Here is a 13,401-nt window from a genome sequence, read left to right on the forward strand (position 1 = left end):
AGCATAAGAGCATCTCCAATGGAGTGCTATAAAAGTAGTGTATATTATTTTTTTAACCCATCTTCATAAGATTAAACACCAATGGTGGTCTAAAATATGTGTCAAATTTGGCCCATGCTAAAAGTTATCTCAAATTTGGCACACAATAAATATCACTTTTTTTTTATTTACTTCTTTGCCACTCATTAATACAAATGATTATTTTTTTAAATTTTAATTTATCTTTTAATAAAAAAAATAGTTGATTTTGTATATTTTCAAAAAAAAACATTAATAGCTATATTGACTTTTTTTAGCTAGCTTGCACCTTGTGCGTAGGAGTACAAATGCAAGAAGTTGGCCAAATATATCATTGACACATATTTTGGGCCAAATTTGGCATAAATTATACACCATCCATTTGAGATGGTCTAAGGAAGGCTTGGTTACATTGTGTATACCATTTACTATTACAATGTTTGAATTAAACTAATAACATTTTTACTGCTTTTTTTTAATAAATACTTCATTTGAAAAAAATCTTAAATTAATTCTTATTATTTATGCCAATAGTTTTTTTTACTTACATTATTATTTAATAGTGTATAAATTAATTTAATTTACGGATTCTCTAATTGGGTTTTACAGTTAACAATTAAACTTCAATTAAGTTAAAAATAATGTGGGATGAAATTTCAATAATATACTAAAGCCATTTTGAGATTCACATGCTTCTGAGAAAGGATTTTGTTGACCATAGCTATTCTTTCATTTCTGACTCTCGCTAGAAAAATGGCATGTGATGATGTAAAAAACAACGAATAATGGCTTTAGTGGAACCGGAATATAGATAAATTTTTAATAGACATACTTCTTTCAAAAAATATTGTCAGAAATATTTTTTCTTTAAAAATCAATCATTGCACTACTACAAATATAGTCTTTCTCTGCTCTTTTTTCTCAACCATAATGAAAAAGCGCAGAGAAAATGTTTGAATGAGTCTAAAATATCACATTTAATAAGCTGGAGGCAGGAAAACATTAAAACTCTAAGAAGAAATACGAGACTATTTGTTTACGATTGTATTTATGGTGTCTTTCTATGAGTTTCCAAACATCATTACCAGTTTCTATAATTATAATACTCTGACCAGTTCTGATCAAACACCTCTTCATATATCATCCATCCTCTCTCTCTCTCTCTCTTCTCATCATCTCCTTCTCCTCTGCCCCTCTGACTCTCTCATCAGCGTCTTGAGCTCTCTCCTCCGCCATTACCCGATCATAATATGCTCTTCTCATCAGCATCTCGAGCGCTACCAGTTTCCAAAGTTCGGATCAAACACTTCTTCTTATATCGTCCATCAGTTCTGATCATGGAGATTAATTCATTCATACAACCAAACCTCTTCCATATCTTTTTCATGGTTGTTTGTGTGTATCTCGTGGTTCATCATGTTGTTGTGGATCGTTTCGAAGAAGAGAAAATGAAGTTGTGTTTGTCCTGGTTCATCAAGACTATCAGTGAGTATATACTCAAATTTCTCATTTCTTTTACAACCTTCCGATGCACCTCTGAGATCTGCTCCGGTATCGATGTCGGCGCACTCCATCTTATCAAGAAGATGATTCCATGGTGCAGCTGAGATCAGGTATTGATACTTCTCATGGTTACAATTGTTTTTCCTAAATCAGTCTTAGATGTGTGCTGACATGGTCTAAACTGCTTAAGTTTTACATGATCACTCGAACGAGTCTTATTTTTAGGGTTGTAGTATGGTCCTATTACATTGCTAAGTACAAACTTAGTCTCATTTTCTCCATATCGGAAGGGAAGAATTTTGAGGAACATTTTGCAGAGTAGGTGAAAACTATAATTGGGAGCACCACACAAGCGTTGAATTTTATGGATATTATTGCCCCAATCATTCGATATTTGATGATAAATGTACTCAAAACTTGGTTTCCTACTATAGATTTTAGTGGTCTTGATATTTGCTTGACTAGGTTGGGATATGTTATGAGTTACATTGTTCATACCATTTACTATTACGATTACAAGAACAATGAGTGAAGGAAGACATGTTGTTAAAGAAGACATGGAATACCTGATTACATTGTGTAGATTACTATTAGGATATGAGTTATTGAAAAAAGACTGGTGTGATTGAAAGAAGGCATGTTGGCTAAGTTAAGGAAGAGCTGATTACATTAGGTATACCATTTACTATTACATTTACAACAAGGTTGATAGCATAAGACCATCTCCAATGAGGTGCTATAAAAGTTGTGTATATCCATTTTTTAGCCCATCTTTATAAAATTGAACTCCACCAGTCGTTTAAAATGTGTCAAATTTGACCCATGCTAAAAGTTGTCCCAAATTTGGCACAAAATATAGCATGGGCCAAATTTGGCCCACAATAAATATCACATTTTTTTAATTACTTCTTTGCCACTCATTAATACAAATTATTAACTTTTTTAATTTTTAATTTTTAATTTTTCTTTTAATAGAAAAACTATTGTTTTTGTATATGTTTAAAAAATATTATTAGCTATATTGACAATTTTTTAGCTAGTTTGCACCTTGTGCATTGGAGGAAAAATACAAAAAGTGGGCAAATATATCATTGGCACATATTTTGGGCCAAATTTGGCACAAATTATACACCATCAATTGGAGATGGTCTAAGGAAGACTTGGGTTAGATTGTGTATACCATTTACTATTACGATGTTTGAATTTTAATAATAACATTTTTACTGCTTTTTTTTTAATAAATACATCATTTGAAAAAAAATTGTTAAATTAATTCTTATTATTTATGCCTATAGTTGTTTTACATACATTATTATTTAATAGTGTATAAATTATTTCAATGTATGGGGTTCTCTAATTGGGTTTTACATTTCTCTAATTGGTTCCACGCTCATAAAAAAAATTAGTCATACGTGCAACAACATGTTTGAACTTAGTTTTCGGTATTGTAAACTATTCAGAATTTTCTGAAAATTTGCAAGATGCTTTAAATAGCTACAATATGCATGCTCATAAAAAAAAATCGCGCCGAAAACTGTTCACGGGTCGAGAATACTGAGAGCCCCACCGATATGGCTTAAAGTAAAGCCCCTATAGGAGAATTGTCATATATATATATATAATGCAACATATTTGAACTTAGTTTTCAGTACTATAAACTATTTAGAATTTTCTGAAAATTTGCAGGATACTCTAAATAGCAACAATATATACGGTCATAAAAAAAATCGTGCCGAAAACTGTTCACAGGTCGAGAACACTGAAGAGCCCCATTAGTAGGGCTTAAAGTGAAGCCCCTATATAAAATTGTCATATATATATATATATTAGGTAATTGTTATATTTTAAAAAAAAAAAAAAGACATATACTCACAAATAATCTAAAAAATTATAATAATAATTATAATAATAAGATGACATTTTATGTTTTATAAAAAAAAATTGTATTTAATTTAGTACATTTTTATAAGTACTAATGATATATTATTATATTTTCATGTACAAAACATTGATTTGTAATATATTAATTATTTATTTATATAGTAATGTAATGTTAATTTGATTTTAAAAATATACATAATCCTGTATATAAAAAAAAAGTTAATATAGAAGGATAATGATAATTTAATTTTGAAAAAATATATAATTTTATATATAATAAAAGTTAATATATAAGGATAATTATCATTTATTTTAAAAATATATATTTTTTATATAAGCAAGGACAATTTGGTCAAAATAATATTAATTCGATTCCATAATATACCAAATACAATAATCATCATTAAGTCATTGATTCCAAAGTATCTATCAAAGAAAGTAATAAAAATCTTATTCCATTCAATTCCTACTCTTATTCTATTCCTATTACCATTATCATTACTATTCTAATTTTGTTTTTCAACCAAGAGCTACATATGTGTTTACAACTGTGTCATGTTGTGCACTTCATTAGCCTATCTTTTGTTACCACCTGTACACTTTGTTCCATTTTTTATGCATATAATATATTTTTTTAAAATATATCTTTATATACGTACGTTCATTTTCTCAAAGGAAAAATATATATGATATATGTTTCTTCTATTCCTCATCTTGGTATATGAATTGCAATTTATATGAAACTTGGTTTGCTTCATTGAAATTGGTTTTGATTACAAAGGAAATTAAAGAAATGTCAAATTTCCACTTTCCATGTCGTTTTCAAATGCATCTTCATGTTTCTGTTTTGTAACTGATTTGTATTAATGAATTTTTTTTTATGTTGTGCCGATTTGAAAGATTCTATTTCTCGAGTTTATGGAATAATAATTAATATTAATATAAAAAATTTCTTCTATTAGAACTCCAAAGTTTTAGAATCATAATAAAAAAAAACATTAATAATAATAAACAATAATAATTTATGGTAATATTTAATTTCACATGTACATAAATAAAGGCTATTCTGACAAAAAATATATATTATATAATATTTTAAGGTTATTTTTTTAATTAATATGTAACAAATGTTTTTAAATTTAGAATGTTATTTCCAATTCATTTTTTAATAGTTAAAAAAATAACCTATGATTTTTTTTAATTGAATTATTTTTAATTTTTTAGGCAAAAGATATATAGCTAGGCCTAATTTTTTTTTCTTTTTGAACATTAGATGAAAGTATTATCTATCATAACTTTGATTTGAAAACAGAAAGAGATTAATATATATATTAAATAATTTCATTTATTTATAAAAATTCTTAAAATATATTTAAATATTAGAAAGTATGATATGAATTCAATTAGGTCGCTTACGTGGCTTGTTATTATGATTGTAAGAATCGCTCGAGGGACAACTACGTGTAATATTGTGATGATTTAGGTGATTTTCAAGTCTGAAATGAATTTTTCTGAATTTAGTTTGAGTTTGATGAATTTGTAAATGAAAAATAGTTTATTTAAATCAATATTTTTTATAAATATTTTAGCCATAATCGTAGAATATCTCTCTAGGTTGTTGTCAAGTTAAAATCTTCTTACCATCTAAAATTTAAAAAATATATATTTTAAATAAATTTTTTATTGAAAAAATTAAAAATATATTTGAGATATATGAAAATATTAAATTTTAAGTTAAATGAATATATATACATATAGATATTTATGTTGTGGTTAGTAACATTTATATTAATCGTAGTTTACCCAACTTTATAAGCACACTCTTATTTCTTAAAAAAAATAATTAAATATTTATCGTTATGTAAAATGATTAAAATATATACTTTTAAATCTTAATTTATTTTATAAAATTAAATTTTTATGAGTATATTTAATTTATCTGATTTTTAATATATTTATGAATTAATTTTGTTTTTAAATTGAGCATCTTTAAACCCTGAAAACTATTTATTAATTGAGCAACAATTTAAAATTTCATTAATAGAAGAACCATCTAATGCAGAGATATTAAAATGTTTAAAATTTTGGAATTTCTTATTTTTCAAATAAGACCCTATTGGGTAAATGAATATGGGTGTCCTTATAAAATTAATATTTTGATAAATAAAATAGAATAAATTTATAGCACTCCCAATGGGATCTAAAATAATTAAATAAGTAAAATTATATCAAAATGTACTAAAATGAGTCACCAATAAATGTTTTATCCTTAAAAAAAATTACATTCATCTATAGTCCATAATTATATTTATAATACACTATTCATCTATGTAAACATATAATATTAATTTTTCATATTCTCTCTTACATTATTCACAAAACACATAAAAGCTATGTAAATGCTCTTCTCTCTTTTTCTTTCTCTTTTTATATAGTTATATACCTATTAAATGAGTTTTATTTATATTTTATAATATTATTATATTTCATTTTTTTAATAAATTTTTATTTTATTTTAGCACAGTATTACATATATATTATATTTATATCTCTTTTATATAAAAAAAATATGTAGACAATAAAATTTTTTGGTTTTAAGAATTTATAAAAATATTCTAAATATTTAATGGAATATACTTTTAAAACTAACTAAAAATAATATTTATTAATTTAAATTCAAATATTATAAAATATCATTATTATAATAATCTTACTATAATATTAGACATTTAATACTTATATTAATTTAAATTTAAATATTATAAAATATATTTATAATAATATATAATACATAATTTGAATTTTTATTATGAAATTATCATTTATGTTGAAAAGGCTATTATATTATATATATATATATATATTTAAAAAAAATTATAAATAATGTTTGGATTTAATTTTTTATTTAATATGTTTATGTCATTCTTTTATATATAATATATTTTATTTATTTGAAATTTATATGACAATGATACAAATTTAATAAAATAATTAATAAATTCTATAAATAAAATTAGACTTGTACGTTTTTTGTATCTAGTATTATAATATAATTATGTGATATAATATATGGGTAGATATTATAAGTATTAAAAGATATAAAGATATGATTGATAGTTAAAGAAAATATTTAAAATGAATATAAAATATTTAAAAATATAGTATTTAAATGATATAGAAAGAAAAGAAAATAGAGAAGATATGATATAATATAAAAGTTAGAGATAAAATAAAAAAAAAATTATGTTTTAAAAATGTATCTTAAAAAATATTGAGTAGAACACTCGTTTTCAGTGCTCTTAACAGTGGAGTGTAGTTATAATTTTTGGAGTGCAATAAAAAATGACGGACCCATTATAGTTATGTCTAATTTCACTACAAACGACTTGTCGTTTACATCTCATTTATATTGATACACGTTCTCTTTTTTAATTTATCAAAGTTATGAATACTGTAACTTAAAGTTTTAAAGCATACATGTCGTCGGTAATGGTTTACTTTTTTTAATAACAAAACAATTATTTTTTTGCATTTTTATTGTTTCTTATTATTAGTTGACTTGTTTAGTTCGGACAATAAGTGCATTATATATTTATATATATGGTAAATAGAGAATCTCAATTAAGGAAATGTATTTATTCATCAAATATATTTTGTAATATATTCATCAAATATCATGATCTGTATGCATTGACTTTGACACTAGTTTTTAAATTACAGCTTCCCAATGATATATGAGAACTACTATAGATCCATAACCAAATAGATCTAATAATATTAACTGACTTTCATTTCAATGGAGAACCCAAAGCCCATTCAAGTTTCCGAGAAGAAGAAGCCATATCTGAGCAGCTTCGGCATAATCAAATCCGCCATTGAAATCCCACTAAGCTCTTCCACCTTTTTCTTCTTCACAGTCCTCATTTCTCTCCCACCCTTATGGATAAGAATACTTCAAAAATCAATGCCTTTCTCTTTACAAAAGTCGCCATATTTGGCCACGTCCCACAATCTCATCCAAGATGTTGCTATGTTTCTTGACTTCATTTTTTGGATCATCAACACATGGCTATTCAATTTCCTCAGATTCTTAGCTCCAATCACAACCGTCCAATTAGTCTCGAACATCTACAGCACCGGAATCAGATCCAATAGTGTACGAAATCTTGTCGCACAGTATGCCATTCCCAAAGCAAATTGGATTGGGCCCATTACCACATTTTTATACATGTCTGTTTTCTCCATGATTTCATTCGAAGCTGCCTCGCTATGGCGTAGAGAGGGCCCACTAGTTCAGTCGAGGACTGACTTCTTTTATTATGTCGTTCATGGAATAACTTGTGCTGTGATCCTGGTCGTTTGGTGCTACTACTGCGTTTTGTGGAATTTGGGTGTCGTTTGCTCCATTTTGGAAGGGAATAAGGAAGGAATGGAGGCGTTTTCTGCCTCTGCTGAGCTGATGAAAGGGAGCAAGACACGTGGCACGATCTTGATGGTTGTTGATATGCTTTGGCGGTTTGGATCGGCTTTCATTCCATGGGTGAGTTGGTTGAAGAGATGGGGTTTTTCTGGGGTTGGGTTAGTGGTGATGCATGAGGTTTTAGATTCTTCTTTGTTCTGGATTGCGAGGGTCATGAATTGGGTTGTGTTGGTCATTTATTATCATGATTGTAAGAATAGACAGACTATGAATAATAATAATAATAAGATCATTTAATGTAAATGTTAAAATTAAATTTTGAAATAAAAGTTAATGAAATATTATATTTTACTTAATATTTATTTAGTGTTTCGACAGAGTAGAAATAATAAGAGTATAAGACTGAAGTGGAAAAAGGTGATGATGTAGCTTTTGAGCTCAATTTTTTAGTTTGAAAAGTTGATAGTATTAATATTCTGGCATGTAATTTATGGATGGAACATATATAGTTTGGCAATCATATAAATATATATATATAGGTTTTAATGAAGTTGCAATCTATGAAATTTGGTTTGATTCATTGAAATTAGTTTTGATTAAAAAAAATGACAAATATCCACTTTCAATGATGTAGTTTTCAAATGCATTCTGTTTCTAATTTAATTATATTTTTATGTCGTTTTTTACCAATATTGTTGTTGATAAGGTTTATTGTCTTTTTATATAATCTTATTTATTTATTTATTTTGACAAAGAATCTTATTTTTTAACAACTAAGATTCTAGTCATTTTTTTTAAATTATTCTTGTCTATTTGATTATCTAGGCTACCTCTACCATGAAGCAAAATAGAAAAATATTTATACTTTCCTCCACCCCTATCTTTATCCAAGAATCGAGGCAGAAATTTACTTGAAGGGGTCAAATGACATAAAAAAAAAAAAAAAAAAAAAAAAGAAGAGGGAGCCAAGTACATAAATAATTGAAAAAATTACACCTAGTACTATAAATTTTAAAAAAAAAATTGAAAAATATGAAATTTTACAAAAATACGGATAACATTTTGTTACGGTTCTGTAATCATTTGTTACAATTTTTTATTTAATCTATAAATATTGTTTACAAAATTGTAACATATAGTTACAAACTTGTAAATTTTAATTACAAATTTGTAAACTTTGGTTACAAAAAAATTGTATTGTTACAAATTTGTAAATTTTGTTTAAAAAAAAAACTTTGTAATTATAATTATGTCACTTTGTATTTTAGTAATTTTTTACATATTCTTTATTTTTAGTATTTTTTTTTAAATCTTCGATATTTTTATGAATTTTCCAAAATAATAACTATAAAGAAGATGAAGTTTCTTTATCATGTGTTTGAAATTTTGGAAGGTGATAATAATGTAAAATATACTACAATTGCGGAAATTCCAAAAAAAAAATTACAATGTTATATCAAATTCGTGTTTCTAGTAAAAAGCTACCTAAATAATTTGTTGTAATTCATAGTCTATATATTATTTAGGGTAGGTAATTATTTGGTACCTTATGTTTTTGCAAAGTATTATTTTGGTACTATGTGTTTACAATAATGTTTATTTAGTGTCCTGTATTTGGAAATTGTACATATTTGGTATCTTGTATTTTAAAATCGTACATATTTGGTACTCTAAACTCAAATTTAATTAATAATTTTTTTTTTCAATTTAACCAAAATATACTCTCAATTACAAGAGTTCCAAATTTAAATTTAATTACATAATTACATATAATTGATAGCAGTTTTGTAACATTAATAAAATTTTATTTATCAAATTTGAGTGTAGTGTACTAAATATTTATGATTTTAAAATATAGAGTATCATATGAGCATTATTAAAAACAAAAGTTACTAAAATGATACTTTACAAAAATACAAATTAAGTAAATAAAAATTTTATATGGAAAAATATATTTCATTACATTTAATTATTATATAACTATTATTTTAATAAAGAATCTCAATAAAATTTTTGTAATTATAATATTTATATTTGGCCCAAAATGAATTGCAATGATGACAAAAGAGAAGTCACCATGACTAGTAACCTTCTTTTTATGGAAATTTTGATAAGTTACAAAAAGTCAAGCCCACCGGAGACTCGAAATCCTTTTAGATTGAGTCAATTTAAAGAGGCAACCTTGTAGTCTGTACATAAGGAGTAAAACCCACCTCAATTCAATTCAAGGAAGAAGGAGAAGATGGAGTGTAGAACAATGAAGGTCTTTGATATCCTCAAAGAAACTCTCACCATTTTTTACAAAAACATTAACTTTGTCTTCTTCACCATTCTAACCTCCCTCCCTCTCTTTTGTTTCTTGATTTACTATGAAACCTTTCTCCAAAAGTTCCTGTTTCAATGCATTGAAAATCTTCCGCTACTAGAGAGAACCTCTTATATTCCTTTATATTATGACCCATATTATGGCCAATATTATGACCCATGGTCTTTACCTGTTGATATAGTTAGAAACTTAAACAAATACCATTTTAATGAGCTTATTCAGATGGGTTTTCTCTACTTGGTTCCACTTCATCTCCTAGAGCTCTTTAGCCTACTTGTCACTGTTGATTTGTCTTCAAAGATTTATAGAGAAGACAAAGCACTGACATTTATGGATATGTTGCATCTTAGGATCGACAAAGCCAGAACAGGAGCCACTGTTATTACATTCCTCTATGTTGTGTTCTTGTCTACATGTACTCTCCTCGCATTTATATGGTTACTAATAACCTATTCTGCTGTTTTGATGATCCCCACACCTGAAAGTGAAATTGTTTTATATAATTCTGTAGGGATGTCTTCATTGGGATTTGATCTTTTCGATCATCTATTATATGGGTCAAATCTATTTTTACAGGTGATAATTTACTTGCCTTGGTGCGCTATATGGAACTTGGGTCTTGTGATTTCAATCTTGGAAGGAACGTGTGGGCTCAAAGCTTTAGGTTCAGCAGTTTATCTTAGCCTAAAAAGTCTTGTCAATGGAGTTAGTTTGGTGATTATTTTCACTATTTGGGAATTGGGTTTGAGGGCACTATGCCTCTATTTTGGCAGCTATAAAACATGGCTTGGGATTGTTGGTCAGATCAGTTTGTTATGCTTGGGAAATGCACTTAAATGGGTCTCTTTTGTGGTGTACTTTCAAGATTGCGTAAGGCGTGTTTCTAGGAAGAAAACTGATCAGGAACAAAATGTAGATATGAGAGAGTCTAAAGCAATGTTTGTCTAAGTGGGCAATCAACTGTAACTTTGTTTTGATATATAACCAATTTCAAGCCATAATGAGCTTTACCATTCTCTAATTTTCTGTCAATTTGTGAATTATCTCAGTAATATTTCTTTTTCTTTAAAAAAAAATCTTTTTCAGTTTCTGTTGTCTTATTTTATGAATGAGTAAGCTAAACTCGGTTTGGGATTTATGAGTTGTATGTGTAGTGTATGTTATGAATTGGGTAGCTTTTGTGGTTTGTATTATGATTGTAAGAATGGCCCGAAGGAAGAATATTGTCAAAATCTAATGGCTTATTTGTGCGGTTAGTCCCTATCATTTATGATGCTTATCAACTTAGTTCCCAACCTATTTTTCTTGGTATATTGTTCCCTAACCTTTTAGTATCAATACAATTTAACCCAGGTGAATTTTTCTATTAAAAAATGACATGCTTCACATATGACCATTTTAAAACAATAAAAAAAAAATTTGAAGATATTAAAATAAAAAATGGTGATCATGGATAAGGGGACACACAATGGAGAGAGAAAGAGATACATAGATATAAGTTTTGATTTTTTATTATTTAAAATTTAAACCTTTTGACTTTTTTATTTATTTAAACCATTTTTTCAAAAGTTTTTTTTTTATTTTAATTTAATATCACCACTTAACAATAAAAATTAAATTTTGAAGACATTAAATATCAACATAATCATACTATAGCTCTACTCTCCTTGCAAATTCCAATAAAAATGTTTAGATCAATAGAACAAAATTAAACAAAATACAAATGAAATTGATGACATAAAATTAAAACAAAAAATTACATTTTAAATATAATTTTTTTTTAAAATAGTTTAAATAAATTAAAAAATTAAAAGATTTAAATTTTAAATTTTAAATAATAAGAAAATATTTATATGTATCTTTCTCTCCAATATTATGTCTCGTCTCCCACCTTATCTTTGGTCACCATTTTCTATTTTAATTTAATGTCTTCAAATTTTATTTTTTTATTGTTTTAAAATGGTTATGTGTGAAGCATATTATTTTTTAGTAGAAAAATTCACTTCTAAGGATTTGATTGTATTGAAACTAAAAGGTTAGGTACCAATATGCCAAGAAAAAAAAAGTTAGGGACTAAGTTGCCAATGGGGACTAGATACACAAATAAGCCAAATCTAATTGATTTTCAAGCCTAAATGGTTTTTTCTAGGTGTTTGGTTGGATTTTTGTGACATTTGTAAATTAAAAATAGTTTATATTAATCAATATTTAGTTTAGATGTTTTAGCCGTGATTAAAATAAATAAATTTAATTTATAATTAATCATTATTAATAATTTATTTTGTATATAAAAAATTGTTAAAATAGATTTGACATATATTAAAATATTAAATTTAAAATTTAATGTATATATATATATGTTTATGGTGTGGTTAGTAACATTTATTTATATTAATCATAGGTTGTCCAAATTTATACCTCGTCGGTTTGGGATTTATGTCCTCCAAAGGAATTGTGTGTAGCTGCGGATTAATGCTTCGTATGAGTGTAAGAATCGATTGAGAGGACTACAAGTTATATTGTGCTAATTTATGTGATTTTCAAGTCTGATGAAATGAATTAGTTTATATGTTTGGTTCGATTACTGTACCATTTGTAAATGAAAATTGGTTTACGTGCATGAATCAAGAAAGTGACAATGCATCATACTCTTCCAAGAGTTTCATCTCACATACTCATTAGTTATATACTTTCACGACAAACGACTTGTCGTTTACATCTCATTTATCATATTGGTATTTATTGTTTTTGTGTTTTACTAGATATATATCAATATATATATATGTTTATTTATAGACTTTATTAATTATTTTTATTAAATTTATATCAATATCATATAAATTTCAAATAGATATCATATTTTAATTAAATAATTTATTTATATTTGTTTAAGTTTATGTTTGTTCTACTTTTTGAATTTGGGAGGGACAAAAAGAGATCATATATTATATGTTTACTGTAATATTAAATATTATGCATGGAATTTAAATTTAAGTTTCTTGCTACTTTTAGAAATAAAAAAATTTGTTGCTAATTTACAGTAGATTATATTATATATTTAATATGATATTATTCTAATAAGTGAGTTTAAGTTTAATTAAATTATATTTAAGTTATTAAACATATAATCTTATTATTTTTAAATAATTATCATTGTAAAATATCTCAAAAATATCATATTTTAATTTGTTTAATTATTTATTATTTTTAAATAAATATTATTGTATAATATCTCAAAACTATCTTATTTTAA

The 13,401-nt window shown here is 25.9% G+C and overlaps 1 protein-coding gene across 1 annotated transcript; it reads left to right on the top strand.

Moving 5' to 3' along the window:
* Positions 1-10,036: 10,036 nt before the first annotated feature.
* LOC133822077 (uncharacterized) lies at positions 10,037-11,206 on the top strand. The gene has a single exon (XM_062254287.1). It carries the CDS (start codon positions 10,065-10,067, stop codon positions 11,094-11,096), a length of 1,032 nt encoding a protein of 343 aa, XP_062110271.1. The 5' UTR covers positions 10,037-10,064; the 3' UTR covers positions 11,097-11,206.
* Positions 11,207-13,401: the final 2,195 nt, after the last annotated feature.

This window comes from Humulus lupulus, chromosome 3, assembly GCF_963169125.1.
Source record: "Humulus lupulus chromosome 3, drHumLupu1.1, whole genome shotgun sequence".
NCBI classification, from domain to species: domain Eukaryota; kingdom Viridiplantae; phylum Streptophyta; class Magnoliopsida; order Rosales; family Cannabaceae; genus Humulus; species Humulus lupulus.

Bases quoted from the DNA above. Each gene is read 5' to 3' on its own strand.
- LOC133822077 (XM_062254287.1), top strand. From the start codon at position 10,065: ATGGAGTGTAGAACAATGAAGGTCTTTGATATCCTCAAAGAAACTCTC.